Source organism: Pholcus phalangioides, unplaced genomic scaffold, assembly GCF_987345545.1.
Source record: "Pholcus phalangioides strain wild (caught in Gottingen) unplaced genomic scaffold, Ppha-v1.0 ptg000010l_1, whole genome shotgun sequence".
Lineage (NCBI taxonomy): Eukaryota > Metazoa > Arthropoda > Arachnida > Araneae > Pholcidae > Pholcus > Pholcus phalangioides.
The window spans coordinates 41,701,550-41,719,587 of NW_028301603.1; the positions used below are offsets into that span (position 1 = coordinate 41,701,550).

An 18,038-nucleotide genomic window follows, 5' to 3' on the forward strand; every position below is an offset into this window, starting at 1 on the left:
TGGACGCACGTGCTTTATTAATTGGGTATTTTCAAGGTCTCCCTGGCACTAAACTTCGGATTTTTGGAAGGAAATCTACTGATTGAATTCGCTTCTTAACTGATCATACGTGAGATTTTTTTTTTCTTTCTTTCTCCTTCTCAGTGTGTTGTCCTCTTTATATAATTTTTTTTCCGTCTTGTCCCACAGGCTGACCACACCCAAGGATGAAGAAAGAGAGACAATTCCACCGACAGGACATAAATCTTTTTTGATAGCCCCCCCTCCCCCCATCTTTTAAAATTTCCACGACATCAGAGGACAATTTTTGCCTTTCTTTTTCCTTCTTCTCTCTGCTCTTTTACAGTTTATATGGTTCGTTGTCGTAAAGGAGAAGGAGGTAAAAAAATATATTCAGGAATTCAGAAATTTTTCTGTCTTTTTATGGTGCCATTTCTCTCCTCCTCCACCCTAAGAGACGAACGTCTTTTTTTGCAAGCCATTTGACACACTTTTCCCTCCAGAGATTTCCCGTAGATTTTCTCTCTCTATTCTATTTTCTACTGGAGCAATCAAGAGAAATTTGCTCAAGGAAAAGAGGATAAAAAAAAAAACTCCTTTTTTTCCAGATACCAAAAGAGTTGGATGGTGGTGTTCGCGCCATCTGCGAGGAGTCGATAGACTTGAGGGGGGAAAATCGATATTGAAAACTACTGCACAGATCGGGTGGAGGGACGCGGAGGAAAAAGTGGCTATTAAGCAAATTATTTCAAGATTTCTCTTCTCACTTTCCGTCAGTTCGGGTCACTTGCTTTTCACTAACGTACTACTACTACCATTCATTTTCCGTGTGAAAGCTCGTCCAATATTCCCTGCGGGCGTTTCAAGTAAGAGTATCGCAGTGAAAACTCTCGGGAGAAAATTAAATCCGTGTTATTTTCTGCTATTTGCCGCTGTCCCAGTGAATATTTAGAGAAGTTAATTTGTTTCCCACTCCCCCGTCCTTTTTATAATTTCTACCATCTTTCTCCTTGTTTAAATTTCTGCTCTACCCTTCTTTTCTTAAAATTTCCGAGTTCTTACTTCCAGTATTTTAAATTTCTATATAAACAAAGACGTGGTTGTCATAAGAAAATACTACAGTGCGATTTTCATGGATGTGCACTGGACGGACATTGGAAGATCAAAATTCTTGTGCTCAGCAGTTATGTGTCGTTTCATGATGTATTACCTTGCGTTATGTTTTTGTACTTTTTCTATTGTATTTAAAATTGTGTAAAAGTGAATAAAAACAAATTTCTGTCCCTCCTCCTTTTTTCTTTTCATCTGTTTTTGCCCCTATTCTGATTTGTCACCTGATTTGCCCTTTTTCAAAGCTTTTGCACCATTTCCTCTCTTGTCGATTCTGAAATTTCTAATAGTTTCTCTTTTTCTCTATGTCGGTTATCCTTCTATTTTCGCAATTTCTGCTTTCCATCTCTAGTTTAATTTCTGCTTTCCATCTCTAGTTTAATTTCTGCTGCCCTTCTCTTTCCTTAATTTCTGCTATCCTTATATCTTTTTAATTTCGGCTACCCTTCCCTTTTCTAATTTTTTATTGTCTTTCTCTTTTCTGGTTTTTTATTGCCCTTCTCTATTATAAATATCTGTGATCGTTCTATTTTGTCATAATGTCTACCATTGTTCTCTTTTTCTTAATTTCAAGTGTCCTTCCCTTTTTACTTAATTTTTGCTATCCTTCTCTCTTTTAAATTTCCGATATTCTTTGTCTTTTCTTAATTTTGTGCTGTAATTTCCTTAATTATTGTTATCCTTCTCTTTTCTTGATTTCTGCTGGTTTTCCATTTTCTTAATTTCTGCTACGGTTATTTTTTCTTAATTTCCATCCCCGTCCCCTCACACTTTTTCCGCCCCTTTTAGTGTTTTCGGCCTCCCTGAATATTCATTACTAACGTTGTATTTTCCCAGCCCAAGAAACTGGTGTCATGTCCACTGCCTACTAATAAATGTCCAGACATCAAAATAATGTATGCAAACTCTTGATATTTTTGGTCTGGCGCAGGGTCGCACGCAGGATCAATATTTTGGGGACTCAAAAACTTAGGGGTGGGGGGGAAATCACACGTGATTTCTTTTAAGGGAAATTTTGAGTTACCAAACTTCGAAAAGGATTTTACAGAAGTATTTTCCTCATATTATTCGGTTCTTAAGTGGGATGATCACCTACCCTCTGGGTCTGGCCCAGGATCGATCCAGAAATTGATCTAATGTATAAAATTTTTGTCCATTACTTGAATTTGGCTTTGATTAAATTCAATTCGATAAGTAGAAAGGGTCTCGCTCTTTGATAAAGGTAGGGGGCCTGTATAGAACAGGGGGAACTACGAGAAGAAAATATGGTACAACGGGGGCCATGAGCTGGAATAGGTTGAGAAACACTGTTCTGGACTGATGTATGTACAATTAATATTGTATTTTTTCTTATCCCGCTAACGTCTTCAACAATATAATCTGAGGCTCGAGAACTTCGCGAAACATGTCACGGCACGTCAATAACTTAACCCAGTCCAAAAAAAAATCAATTTGGGAAGAAGAGCTTTGATTCTATCCGTAAAAAATAAAAATATGGAGCCAAAAATTCCACCGGACTCCAAATAGAATTTATGTCAACATCTTAGACAGCACTTGGACATCAAGTTTAACATGGAGGCACATAAAAAACCAAAATCCTCTCTTCTCTCCACTTCATACATCAGTATAGAAGAGAAAGCAATACCCACAAGCTATAGATTCTTCCCAACCAAAAAATCTATCGTCTCTTGGAACTTAGAAGGAAAATCCAATCCCAATCCCGATTTTCCTCTCTCTCCCGACCGAAAGACAAAAGAAAAACAAACAGAAAGCTTTTAGAGGAAAAGGGATGGGATAACTTAGCTCTTCCCATTCCCAACCCCCAACGCACCAACATCACCCTATATAAGCCTCACTATATCCATGTATGTACTATGTATCCCACACAGTGTGTATGTGTGTCATTTTCCCCTCTCCCAAAATGCATTCTCCTCCCTCCTTTGGCCACCTTAACTTCAAGGAATACTTTCAGAGACAAGCTCACATTTTCATTTCTGAGGGTGGGTGGAGACACAAAAAAAAGGAAAGATGAGCTTATGGGATGCATCCTAGCCGCCCCATCCTTAAAGGCACCCTATACCATAGCCATTGCTAGTCCATCAAGCAGTTCCGATTTCGGAGCGGGGACGAAAGACGATGACTTGATCGTACATATCCATACATCATGTCATGGCCATATATATATATGAAATTGATGCAACATATATACATATAAGGAAGTTAGAACACCACTGGGCTGTGCAGGAGACTTTTCTGCTTGCATACCCTTCCAAACGCTGAATCTATATTCTTCTACCATTTTTCTTTTCCCCGGTCGTTTCTAGAAGACCCTTATTGTAATGAGGGAAACAGAAAGGATTCTTCTATTAAATGAATATATACATACGTCCAAGATCCCTTCCCCACTTCATACTGGAGATCTGCACTGTGTGGGTTGGATTTCATTATCATTGTCAGAAGAGAGCGAAACCGTGCCCCCAGTGAGAACAAAACTATGCTCCAATCAACCCTCCTTAGGAAACTGCCCAAGATGAATTGAAAAGGACCATCATCTCTCTTCGTTAGCAGTGAGGATAACCCCTTTTTCGGTTTTTGGTCCCCCGACCTTCAATTTGGTGCCGTTATCAAGGCCATGACAAACACAGTAGTATTTCCTGCTGGAGATCAATTAAATCGATCGATTTCCAGTTTTTGTTGTTTGTTTTCCGCTGTCGTATATTGATGTTACATTTCAAAATATTTATGATAAAAATTAAGTTTTAAGAAAATGACTAATTAGTTAACTACTGAATGAACAAATAAATATGCTCAAAACTCATCAGTCATGGCAATACATTCTCTTTAATTTGTAATTTTTCTACTTTTGAAGGCCAAATACTGCAATTTATTTTAGGTAGTCAAGTTCCGGCACTAGATGTCTTTTTTAATCATTTGTAAGATAAATTTGCATACAAAGGATTTTTTGACGATTAAAAAATCATCTAAAAAAGGATTTGTTTCCCAAAACAAAATTTTTACGAAGGGTTTTTTGACGAATAAAAATTTTTTGCAAATGCTTTCAGACGAATAAAAGTTATTTAAAATTCATTTTTTGACGAAGAAAATTTATTAACAAATAATTTTTGAAGAATAAAAAATATTCACAATTATATAATTTTACGACGAATAAAAATTACTTACAAAGTATTTTTTGACCAAAAAAAAATTGGTAAAAAGAAAATTGTTTAGAAAATGTGGTCGAGAGAGAAAAGGGGAAGAATTATTCATAAAGCATTGGTAACAAAAGAGTTATTTACAAGGCAAGGTCGATTGAAGGCGTATTTAAAACGCATTGGCTGCTTTATTTTTATTTTTTACACTGTTGATTCGAGAAGTATTTACAAATTATTATTGACAAAAGAATTATTTACGAAGCATTGCTGATCAAGTGTTATTGGTATTGCTGACTAAAGAATTCAATTACTTGTCACTTATTTATTTATTCATGCTTTTTACTAAATCAGAAATGTTTCCAGGGTATTTCAGCCAAACAATGCTTCATTGATGATAACAAGTGATTTAAAAGCGTCGTTGACTAATTATTATATTATTGTTGATATTTAATGCTCCAAGTAGAGAAAAACACGAACAGAGTGCCATGTATATATCTACCAATATACTTGAAAACAGATATTTAAAAAAAAAGCATAAATACTTTCATCAATCATTTCCATACCTAAAATATATACCTACCAATAAATCCTCCTTTCCATACTCAATTAATAATTTTCGAAACCATAATATTTCAATCCTTAAAACAAATCTCCAGACATTTCTATATAAAAAAAATCCATTTCCATGTTGTTCTGAATAGAAATAACCCGAAAACTTATCAACTCCCAAGAAAAAAAAACAACAAAATCAAGTGTGAAATCCGGAAAAAGAATTTCAATTAAAAGAGAAAAATCACAAATCGATTTAGTTCCATTCGATCAACAAGAGAAATAAGTAAAAAAAATAGAATAAAAAAAGAGTGGAGAAATAAATAGTTTCTTCCTCCTCCTCATTGAATAGATGGTACATTCGGTATCAAGTAGCAAGAAAATGGTCACTCCATAACTCATGGCAGTGACAGTTCAGGTGAGGTAAGAAATATCACTCCTTATTGTGCTTCTTCAAAGAGAAAAACCTATCTCTCTCGCTTTCTCTCTCCGTAACCCTTTATAGAAGAAAAAGTTCTTAAGAAATAGAAAAAAAATGGAAACTTCCTTTTCTTTTCCATCAACCGTTCGCTACTGACACCATGTTTGTAAAAACAAGAAAAACGATAATAATAATAAGAAGAAGAAGAAGAAGAAGAAGCAAACAAGAAAAAGAGCAGCGAAGATTGCGTTTTCTTGAAGAGGAGAAAGAACAGAACCTTGAAGAAAACCCTCGGTATCTTGGCGGAATGAAAACAAAGTCTTTAAGGTGGAGCTGGTTGAGTTGGTGGTGGTGCTGGCGGCTCATCTTCAACATCCCAAGATGCCCGAGTTGAGATCAGAAACAAGATGAGAGAGTTGATGGCGTCCCGTTTCCATGGAAACCTCACCGACGACGCCTTTGAGTCTCGCCGGTATTTACACCCAGTGGCAAAGATTAGGTTCCAATTGTTGTTCTTGTTGTTGTTTGGGCTCCCATCGGCAGGAAATGGTTGTCCATCTGTGCCTGGAATATTCTTTCCCTGGTGCACATACACTTACTTCATCAATGATTGTTATTTACTTCGACGGCGGACGGATATTTACATCATAAAAAAAGAAATGCCAAATTGATTTGTCATTTGAAAACTATGTAGGAAACGTGACTCATCATTGGCTCGTCATCTGCAGAGCGAGAAAATTTGTCCTCTTTCCTGACGAGCCATCGATGGCGACTGAAAATAAATGGATGATGATTTTATATAAATTTAGATTTTTCTTTCAATGATGACAGAATTCTCTGATATATGATCGTTTCTAAAGAACTTCTCATAAGCAGATTTATTTTTCGACATAGGCCGCTGTTTGTGAACACATGTGAAAGCGTGTTTATTTAAGAAACTTACATGGGGGAGCAGGAAATCGAAAGACATAAAAAATAGGCAAGTTTTACTGAACCGATACAAATACAAATACAACGCCACAACAGGCAAAATGCCCAACGAGGTGGCTGAGAAAAAGATGCCCATAAAAATATGGATGCCATATATTTCAAAAATACAGCAACCCAATTAAAAATGCAATTAACAAAAATTATAAACAATATATACACATGATAAAATATTATGCAATGCCCATAAAGAATACTTATGGTTGTCTTATTCTAAGTATGGATAGTTTCTCGATTTACCCCAACATGTTTATCGTATTTCTTTTTGAACGTATCAATTGTGTCACAATTTACTACCTCCGGGGGTAAGCTATTCCATTTATTAACAACCCTATTAGAGAAAAATTCCCTGCGACACCATAACCTTGCATTGTCCCTCACCAATCGATACTGGTGTCCCCTTGTAAAAGCAGTCGATTGGCGGTGTACTGAAAGTTCATGGTTCATCCTATCCATCCCATTGAAAATTTTGAACACTTCGATCATATCTCCTCGACACCTGCGTTCATCCAATGTAAACATATTCAAAAAATGAAGTCTCTCTTCATAACTCAAGCCCTTGTGCCAATAAGGACACGCGTAGCTCTTCTCTGCACCCCTTCAACCAAGTCTATGTCCCTCTGTAGGTATGGTCTCCAAAACCTTACAGCATACTCCAGTCCAGGACGAACTAAGCCTCGAAAAAGCGGAAGAATAATTTTAGGAAAACGCGAAGAGACTTTTTTGAAAATGAGACCAAGCATTCTATTCGCTTTTTTGACCACCGCTGAACAATGTTCAGAAAACCTAAGTCGCTCGTCAATGAGAATTCCCAAATCGGTGATCCTAGTTGCATCCGGGATAGTGACACCATTCAACTCGTAAGAGAACCGTGGGTTGTTCGAACCAAAATGAGCGACCATGCACTTATCAACGCTAAACGTCATGCTCCATTCATTTCGATAACAGCAATCAAACACGGTGTCATAATCGTGTGGTCTACATTTACAGGTTTCATAGGTAGCCAGTCGTAAGAACCAGATTTCAACGAGAAGAAACCGGGACATATAATATATTTATTGCCCATTAATGACCCACAATTCGATCAGGTTGAATGGCATCATATTCTTCTGGACAAGTCAAAAATCGGTCGCTTCATTGGACTCGATAAAATCGAGTGAAAATTGTTAAAAAGTTGACTGCGTCATACAACTCAATACAAATCTCGACATTTGACTGCCCTTTGAACTTTTCTCTTAACTACCTCCGCAACTATACATACCATATTCACGTGTATTTCACATAGATCCGTAAGTACCAATCTGTATTCATAACGATGACGTACAGATAAGAAAAAAAAAAACACGGTAACCATTTCTCGTGTTGTCTAAGTAAGTGGGCCTACCCAGTGAGCGCTCGTTCGCTTTCATCAAATAATTATAGTTATTACCCACCGGTCGCGTCTTATTAGCGACGAGCGACATCCAAAATTACATGCCGAGAACAAGAGACACTACCTGAACACTCACTCACTCACATTACATACGAATGCACCACCACGGACGTGGTAAAAACCTCCAGTTGTTTATTCATGAGCTCGAATTCTCAATACCTCGCATATTGTAAATATAAATGTGGTTTCTTTGCCCCAGAGAGAGATAAAAGGGGCACGTGCACCAAATTAAATGCCTACTTTAGCAGCAACAAAAAAAAAAAGGGGACACCAAAAACAAACCTAATCGCCAAAGAAACGTTCTTCTCTTGTTGGTCCAGGTGTTGCTAGCATAGTAAAGGTTACCAAAACATACATTATAAGCATGGGATGTTATTTTATTCGTGAAAAAACTTTTTGTATTACCAATTCTAATGATGTCAAGTAAACTCAAGGTGATTCCACCTTCCTCGAGGCACCACAAACGACACGCTCTTTTTTCCCAGCACCATCGATTATTTTTTAGCAATACAAAGATATAGTGTAACTAATTTACACCTGGAATAATATATATATATATATATATATATATATATATATATATATATATATATGTTTCTTTCGAAAATAATATTTATGGTCTATAGATATCCTAGGAAATGTGGAAAATGAGAATCTTGTTGTTTTTCCCATGAAAATAGACGATGCGTATGCTATCCCGCAAACACACCATTTACGGAACTATTAATCAACAAAAGCGCTTGCTTCAGTTTTTCAGGGCCCGGAACACGCTCAGGGATATTGAAAAAAATAAAATAAATAAATAAACATTCGTGACGTCAGAACATCTGTCATTACCGAACGAAAATGGATGAGATGATGTTAGTCTTGTGTGTGTTTGTTTGTGTTCCGTTGCTGAAGGCCGTGAGAGGAAGAGTAATAGTGTTTGCTCTCTCGTGTTATAACATTTATATATTATTATGTGTTAGAACGGGAAACCTGTTTAAAAATTGAATTTTCTTTTTTTGATGGAATTTAGATCGAACTCGATCAATAGTCGATATGATAACCTTGAATATTTCAATAAAAAGGTCTGGGTCAAATGTGATATGACATTTATTAATGTTATGGTGTAATAAAGGAATTTCAAACCTTAAGAAAAATGTTAAAACTGAGACTCGGAGACTGTTTGTCTAATTGTTATCAGTTAATAAACTACTTATTCAGTCCGCCATGGCCCCGAAAGGCTAGAATAACAAAGGTCCATCCTGGGAAGCTCAAGTACTGACAGTATTTTATTTTATTTTTTTACACTTTAAATTGAAATCAATATCATGGTAATGCTAAAAATCTTGATCTGAGGCACCGGGTACTCCTCTAGTCTAGAGGACCCTCCCTAAGATATATTCTGTGGTGAAAAAAACTTCATTGTAACTCAGAGTATTTCTGGAATAAAACACAATATATTAAAATATCTTTCTTGTATAGAACAATTTTGAAGAAATACTGTTGTTGTTTCAAACATTTTTCGAGGGCTAAGAACCGTTATAACCCAGAACACTAAGAAAAAGTCGTTGTTATTCTGAACACTGTTAAAAAAAACGTTATTGAGTACTTTTTCAGTAAAAATGTAATTTTTTCCCTACAAAATATTTTAACAGAAAATGTTATTGTTTAGTGTCCATGGGCTGAAAACTTTGAGGAGGGGATTTTGCGGGGAGCAAAACACACCGTCATAAAATGATTGAATTTTACACCAGAAGGGGCGGAAAAATCACGTTTGCCACCCCTCCCCTCACAAAAATCCTAGTTATGGCTCAGCTAAAACACTATAAAGTTAAAGATATTGTTACCCAGAACATTGTTCGAAAAAAACCCATCGTAAACCCTTTTTTTCCAAAACTCTTTGTTACCATAAACATTTTTCGAAAAAGCCATTGTATAACAAACATTTTTCGAAAAAGCCATTGTATAACAAACATTTTTCGAAAAAGCCATTGTATAACAAACATTTTTCGAAAAAGCCATTGTATAACAAACATTTTTCGAAAAAGCCATTGTATAACTAACATTTTTCGAAAAAGTCATTGTATAACATAATTTTTTCCAACAAAATATTGGAAAATAAATAGAAAAAAATACCGTTGCTTCCACCCCCCCAAAAAAAACGCTGCAAAATTATGTGCATCATCGCTACACCCAGAACACTGTTCGAGGAAAAAAAACCACTGTTGCCCAGAACACTTCTCCGGAAAAATAACCGTTGCTCCCCATACAAGGAAAAATTACTGTTATCCAGAACACTTCGAAAAGGCCATTGTTACTGAGAATACAGTTCGAGGAAAAACAATTGTTACTGAGAACGCTGTTAGAGGGAAAACAATTGTTACTGAGAACGCTGTTAGAGGGAAAACAATTGTTACTGAGAACACTGTTTGAAAAAAACATTGTTCAATATACTTTATAAGTAAAAATATAATTTTTTTCCCACGAAACATTGGAACACAAATTACCATTGTTTCTTCTCCAAAACACTGTAAAGTTAAAGAATATCATTGTTACCCAGAACTAAAGCCAAAAATACACAGAAAAAAAAAACTCATTGTGACTAGAATGAAGTTTCATTATTGTTTAGCACCTCATTGTTGCCACAACAGGCAAAATACGAAACGAAGTAGTTGAAAAAAAAAAGATGCCCATAAAAAATATGGATGTAGAATTTTCGGAGAAAGAATGAATAATTTAATCTACCTTTCAGACATTAAGAGAGTTTACATTCACGGCATCTCATCATGAATTTTATTGTTATACGATCAAACCATGTGTGACTAATAATGTTTCAGGCAACATGACTCTTTCAGAAATTTGAATATTAGACAATAATCGCGGGAAAAACGTCTGAAATTGATTAGACCTCAATGACATCCATCCTCTATTTATAACCGAATTCTTCAACATCCAGCATTCGGATTTACAAGGCGACAAATTGGACAGCCTAAGTGTCAGTTCAAGACAGCAATATCATTACTTGAAGAAAAGAAAAAAAAAAAGCATGTTTCAAAACAATTTTTTTATTATTATCATGTATAAATTCCGAATAAAAATAATGTGACATCTAAGCCTTTCAACTTGCTGCGAAAAGAGCCATTATTCCTGACAGCTGCATCTCTCTTCCTCTCTCTCTGAGGCTTTCTCTCTATCTTCCTTTTTTTTTTATGAAATATTTGCTTGGTCGACGAAATAAAAGAAAATGTATCCGATATCATCGCTTACAACAAGAAACAAACTACGAAAAAGTTTTGGCGCTACGTGTTTTTTTTTTTTTTCCTTTTCAAAAATCGGCTTCTAGTGAATTCCCAGCACGTAGGGGCCATCAGCGCCCCAAGCGACTAAATCCGAAGTAAGAAAAATCGCCCTTTGAACACACATAACGATGTGCGTGTGACGCTTTCTTCTTCTACACGACTTGTCGAACAAGTTCAAGCAAAAACGCAGAATAAATGTAGAATAAAATTTGTGTGTATTTACGACTTTTTTTGCCTTGGAAAAAGTCGGTAGAAAATAAATAAAGCTAAGATTCCACGGACCGTAGAGAGTTTACATTCTGAATAAAAAGTAGTTTTTCTGCCGTTATCTTTACATAAGAACCATTTTAAATAATTAAACTGTACACTAGCATCCAAAAATTTTGAACAGTGATAGTAAAAATAACATTGCTGCTACCCAGAACACCGAACAATGAAATATGCCGTTCTTTACCAGAGCACCTAGAATTGTAATAAAAAAGTCACTGTTGTGCTCAGAACACTGGAACAGTAAAAATTGAAAACATCGTAGACCGTGCAATGTTTACATCCAAAGCAAAACAGAAATGGCTGCAGTTTTAATAAACGTGAGAATCATTTTTTCCAATGATGGTATTAGCGATATTTCCGTTGAAAAATTATTTTCGGAGGATAATGAGTAATAGTGGTTTATCATAATTGCCCAGAACACTGGAATTAAAAATACGGTTATAATTCAAAACCGTTTTGATATTAATTAATATATATATATATAATCTTTACGCAAAATCATTGGGGTAGTACCATGGCTCAAAAGGGTGGGGCTGACAGGGCCGGGGACAATTATCTTTTTTTTTTGTTTTTTCATGCTATAAATTCGTTATTGAAGAGTCCGTAAAAAAGTCTGGCTTGGGGGTCATGGACAATATACATATACAGTAAAACCAGTATGAAACAGAACGTTCAAGAGACTTAAATAATATTCCGTTTTATTAGACAGATTTCCGTTTTATAGAGGTGCAAATAATAGCACTAAAAATTGAACAGACTATATTTTGATTCTGTTTAAAACAGGTTTTCGTCTCATACAGTGTCCGGAATAAAAATATATTGTACCTCTATAAATGTAAATCTGTCTAAAACGGAATATTATTTGTCTCTTAACGTGGGGGGGGGGGGGTTCCATTTCGTACAGATTTCACTGCATATATATATGCTGCCCATGGCCCACAAGCCAGGTTTTTCACTTATATGTATAATGCAATAGGTCAGAACTGGTACGCGATAAGAATACCATTTTTATCCAGATCTGGGTTGATAAAAAAATATATATACCGTTCCACAAAAACATCATAGCAATAGAAATGAAATGTGATGGTGTAAAGAGAAATAATATTATATAAATTAAAATATATTTATAAACAAAAATGAAAATAGTCACTATTATTGTCCTTATATAAGAACATTTTTCGAATAATGAACACTATGAACGGCAGTATTTAATCTCAGATATTATCATTTTAACTACAGCAGAAAAGTTTTAACAGTAAAAATATCATTGTTGCTCGTTTATAACAGTCGCTTCTCATCCGAAAACTGGGCAATGGAAGTAACAAATTGGCAAAAAATTATGAATTTGAATAGTAGCAGTAAAAATACTCAGAACACTGAGACAGTGAAAGATATTATTTTTACCCAGAGCACTGGGACAGTAAAAAATTTCACTGTTTCTTAGAACGATAAGAACAGAAAACATATTGTTACCCTGAACACTGTGACTGTTAAAACAATATTGTAACCCAGGACATTGTGACATTAAGAAATATCATTGTTACCTAGAAAATTGGGACAGTAAAAAATTTGATATTTAAGAAAATGGAATATTTAGTGGCTGAAATAGAAAATATATTCCATGGGAATCATGTAAACCGATTGCAATTGCACCTAAAAATTAAAGCAGGTAACAGGAAAAATAGCTTTGTTTCCCAGAACACTGGAAAAAATGTCGCTATCAAGCAGAACAGCAGAATTATCATTGTTGCTCAGAACACTATGACATTAAAAATGGAAAATTGGTAGGAAAAGAAAAAACATCGTGAATATTCCTCGGAAAGAAATAATAAATTTTTCTGAATTTCGGGAAGAAAAATTACCTATAGTCTCCGCCAGGACTCAAACCTAGGGCCTCTTTCAAACTGGGCAAGCGTGCCTTCTACGAGGACCTGGGTTCAAGTCCCTCGGCAGAGACCAGATGACTTTTCTTTCTGAATTCAATTCGGCATAATTTTCAGAAAAATGTCTAATTCTTGAGAAAAAGCCGTCTCGCTCATTCCTCAGAAAGTTTGCATTCAAGGTAAAATGGAAATTACCGTCATTATTTTTACATAACAACCGGCAAAGAGATTGTACCAAAAAGTATCATTTGAAAATTATGGATAAACTAATGAGCACCAGTCCTTCCTTTACAGCCGGAGTACTTGACCAGGGGGGTAATTGTAAAAATTTGGACGGGGTTCCATGAGGATGCACGAAAGGCGAATTTACTCATAATCCTTGTTCTGTTTAGCAATATAAGTCTGGAAGAGGAGGGGGTCCTTGGAGCACAAATCGCCCGGCTCAAAAGGGATTCCTGGATGTACCCCTTAATCCAGGTCTGAGATTTTGGGACTCCACACTGAATAGCACTTCGAGTTCTCCTCAGACTTTACCGGGGTTTTCCACTGTGACAATAAAAAAAATAAAATAAAAAATAAGACTGAAATTCCCTGTTATAAAATGTAGGCCATGTTCCTTCAAAGACATTTTATACGCCGGTGACTTCTCGCCACGTTGGTAGCTTGCCAATTAAGAGAGATTAGACAGGCGCTAACACACACCTCTCTTTAACCAGAGAAATTTTGAGTCAACCTGTTTCTAAAATTGTTCCGTGGCGTTTTGATGACGCGGCCGACCCTTTTTCTGTCATCATAAGAGATTTTTAGATACACACACACACACACACACACATACTATGCACATATTTACGTTGATTCTGATGTAAATCTCGTGAAGACCCTTAGAGAATTATGTATCATGTTATACTTCCTGATGCGAGAGCCAAGTTTAAAGGCAGGCGGGGCTCTCTGGTACGGGCCCAGATAAAATTTAAAGAAAGATGTGTACAAAATTTTTTATCACTACACATCCATCGGAAAATGGAAAATAAGGAATGGGTATAGGTGGGGGGAGGGTCAAAAATCTTAGACCTATAGACCCCACCCCCTCACGATTTCCAAATCTTGACATGTCGATTATAAATAATTAATCTAGTATAACTCAGTGTTACTCAACTTTTTTTTTTAGCCCATGCCCCCCCCCCCCCCACTTTAGGACCATATTTTCTTCTCGTGCCATTCCCCCTATCTCTTAACCAGGTTCTCCTATCCTCATCCAGGAGAGAGAGATCCTTTCTACATATTCAATTGAATTTAGTCAAAACTAAATTTATAATGGGAACACAAATTTTTTGTTGTTAATACGGATCTTTAGAACCCCCGTTCAGGCACGGATACAGAAGAGGAGGGGGGGGGGGGGGTTGATTATCCTTCTTTAATTTCAGCGAGCTTCTTGTGGAGGTTCCATGCATGGCTGTCTAACCATCATGGGACCCCGGACAAAGTCATGCTCTAGGACCCCATGCTTAGCTGAAGAAGTAACAGCTTGCATATCTACATACTTACACTCCAAACTCGTAGATCTCATCATGTATGCCCCCTATGTGCATTACGCCCCTGGCCATGTCCACGTGGGGGGATACGGCTTAAGATGACCCTATTTTTCATGGACAGATTTGTTGGATTCTGAAAAAAGCGAATACTTATACAACATATTTCACTTGAAAGCTAAATTTCTTCACAGTTCTCTGTGGCTCCCTTCACCACTCGTCGCGGCTGTCCCTTTCATATCTGATTTTCACCCGTGGTCCCCTTAAAAAATATTCCGGGATCACAGGAGTGGGGGGGGGGGCATATGACCCGAGATTGAGAATCACTGGTATACTTGACATTCAGTCATCTTGTCATTTTTTGGTTGCCTACATTCCCACAATCAACCGGAAACATCCCATAAGAGGGTTGGAAAAACATATCAACTATGTTCTCAAGCATTCAGGAGACAGAAGGGGCGAAGGGGTAGCCTAATTGCCATTCTGTTCGTGCCCTAACATTAGCCTGCCTACTAAAACAACTCCTTAGTGGCAAGGGGTTGGGAGACCATGCTGAGATGGAAGAGGGGATAACGGGTTCTCGACGAGGGGTCCTTTGGAAATACGACTAGAAACCGGAAGTACCAGACGTCACAAATTAAATTAAGTGGCATTTTAAACCCCATCCCGGAAATGACAATTATCTCCATAGCGACAAAAAATCTTACTTTTTCTTGATCTAACATAATTTTCATATATCCATAGTGTAGTGTATTATTTAAATAAGGTTATGTTGTTCGATACACATGTGTTGTGTACTGAATGTAAAAAAAACTACACATAAATTTCCAATGATAGTTATTATTATTCAGATCGTTATTATGCATAAATTTGAAGATAATCATGAGGGCAAAAACATTGTGGTTGAAAAAATAGTTGTTCCTAAAATAATTTTAATCGGAATACAGGGATAGTAAAAAAAACCATCAGGTCTGGGACGGTATGAAAATAATTTTCATCCATAACACAGGACCAGAACACCAGGGCAGCAAAATCCTCAGTTATTGCCAGAATTCTAGGGCAGTATGAAAATAAATTTTACCCACTGACACTAGAAAAGTAAAAAATACCATTGCTATTCACAGTTATTACCAGAATTCTGTGGAGTGGTATGAAAATCACTTTTTTCCCATAACACCGGGCAAGTAAAAATTGTTAATACAGTTTTCGATAGAATTCTGGGACAGTATGAAAATACTTTTTAACCAAAACGCCGGAGCAGCAGAAACTACCATTGTTGTCCACAGTTACTGCCGGAATTCTGGGGCGGTATGTAAATCATATTCACCGAGAACATCGGGGTAGGAAAACCTACCATTGCTATCACACAGTTATGGCCAGAATTTTGGGGACAGTACGAAAACTTTTTTACCAGAGTAGGAAAAAATTGTCATTGCTATCCGGTGATTTAAAGAATTCTGGAATGGTATCGAAAATAATTTCTACCCAGAACACCGGGATAGTGAAAATTACCATTGCTATCCAGTTTTTCGCCACAATTCTGGGGCGGTATGAAAATAATTCCCCCAGAACATCGGAAATCACAATTTCTATCTATTGTTATTGTACTATTGCTACCCAGAACACCGAGATAGAGTTCAAAAAAACACCATCATTACCCAAAACATGGATTCTGCAAAAAAAAATTATTGTTACCCAGAACATCAGGACTCAAGACAACAAAATAATATCATTGTTGCCCAAATTTTTTCCCAGAACACTGGGACAATAAAAAACATCACCGTCATCCCCCTCCCCACACGAATACAAAATATCTTTGCTACCGAAAATCAGTACGAAAGAGCAGAAGGGCGGCAACATATCATTGTTACCCAGAACACAGGGACATTTGAAAGACCCTATTGTTATCCAGAGCTTCGGTGATGTAGAAAAACATCATTCATTGTTACCTATATATTAGGACAGTAAAAAATATTGTCATTCCCCGAATGCTGGGAAAGTTAAAAAAATTCCATTGTTGCTTAAATCATAAGCAATAAATACCATTGCTACCTAGAACCGTTAGCAGATCAGTAAAACAATAGAAAATTGTTATTTTTGGAGAATAGAGCATTGTTACCCAGGACACTTGGATCATTGAAATAATAGCATTGTTACCCAGAACAACTGGGGAGTAAAAAAAAACCATTGTTATCCAGAACACTAGAGTGATATTGTTATCTGAAACACTGTACCAAAAAAAATCAAAAAATTAAGATAATTCAAATTTTTAAAAATTCTTCCATTTTGCAGCAATGACCATTTTGATAATTAGGATTTTATAATTAAATATAGAAATTATTAAATAATAATAATTTTTTTACGCCCTACCTTTGACACAGCAGACGACAGAAAGCACGAGAAACAATTTTCCAATCATCTTCCTTCTTTCGACGAGAAATAAAAATCCAATTTAAGTCCTCCTCGGATATTAATTAATTATTTATAATCCGTAATTATATTGTTTTATAATTAATTTCTGTAATTTGTTTTCCGTTGATTACAATGTAAATATTTTTTTTTTTACTTTTCTTTCCGCACTTTATAAAATGTAGAGAAACTGTTCGGACGACCGAAACTGCGCAAATAAGCAAAAACTTCTCAAATTCGTGCGACCGCGCGCGCGAAAAGCTAAACACGGAGGAAGAAAAAAAACCAATCCCGCCACTTAACAGGGTTGTTATAGCAACACAAGTTTCAGTATCGGAGCCAAGATCGTCGCCAATTGATCTCGCCAAGAGGGAAGAGCACGTATCTACAAGAAACGACGTGCTGAGGGAACCTGACGTAAAAGAGCTATTTTGTGTGAGGAAGAGATTTTTCCGAACTTCCTTCTACATTCGCGCAGTATCTTCAACCATTTCGAATATCTCGAGGCTTGAGTGAAAAAATGACTTATTGTTAAAAAAGAAACAGTAACCCCGCACCAAGAGCATTGTTTAAAAAAACTGATATCACTTAGAACAGGGGTCTTTAACCCATGGCCCACGGGCCACATGTGACCCTCGGAAATTTTTATCGTGACCCGCTGACTATTTTTTAGACAATGGCTGAAAACATCAAAAGACTATACTGAGATGTCATTTAATACTGCAGCATTATTAAATGAATTTATTATTGAGATGAATTTCAATATTTATTGAAAATAATAATTTTAAGATTTATTGAAAGGAAAATTTTAATTTCTTTTATTGAAAGGAAAATTTTAATTTCTTTTATTGAAAGGAAAATTTTAATTTCTTTTATTGAAAGGGAAATTTTAATTTCTTTTATTGAAAGGAAAATTTTAATTTCTTTTATTGAAAGGAAAATTTTAATTTCTTTTATTGAAAGGAAAATTTTAATTTCTTTTATTGAAAGAAACAATGTCGAGATTTTCTTG

General features: G+C 36.0%; 1 protein-coding gene across 2 annotated transcripts in view; it reads right to left on the reverse strand.

The window, feature by feature from the left end:
* The window catches only part of LOC149081500 (peroxidasin-like), a 213,735-nt gene extending 196,422 nt beyond the window's left edge, over positions 1–17,313 (reverse strand). Inside the window, exon 1 of one of the 2 annotated variants that reach the window (XM_089238436.1) lies at positions 16,988–17,313. In XM_089238436.1, the coding sequence (XP_089094562.1) occupies positions 16,988–17,036 (49 nt within the window). In that variant the 5' untranslated portion in view covers positions 17,037–17,313. The remainder of the gene's footprint in view (positions 1–16,987) is intronic. The other variant, XM_089238437.1, reaches the window with a different exon arrangement.
* Between the last annotated feature and the right edge of the window lie 725 nt (positions 17,314–18,038).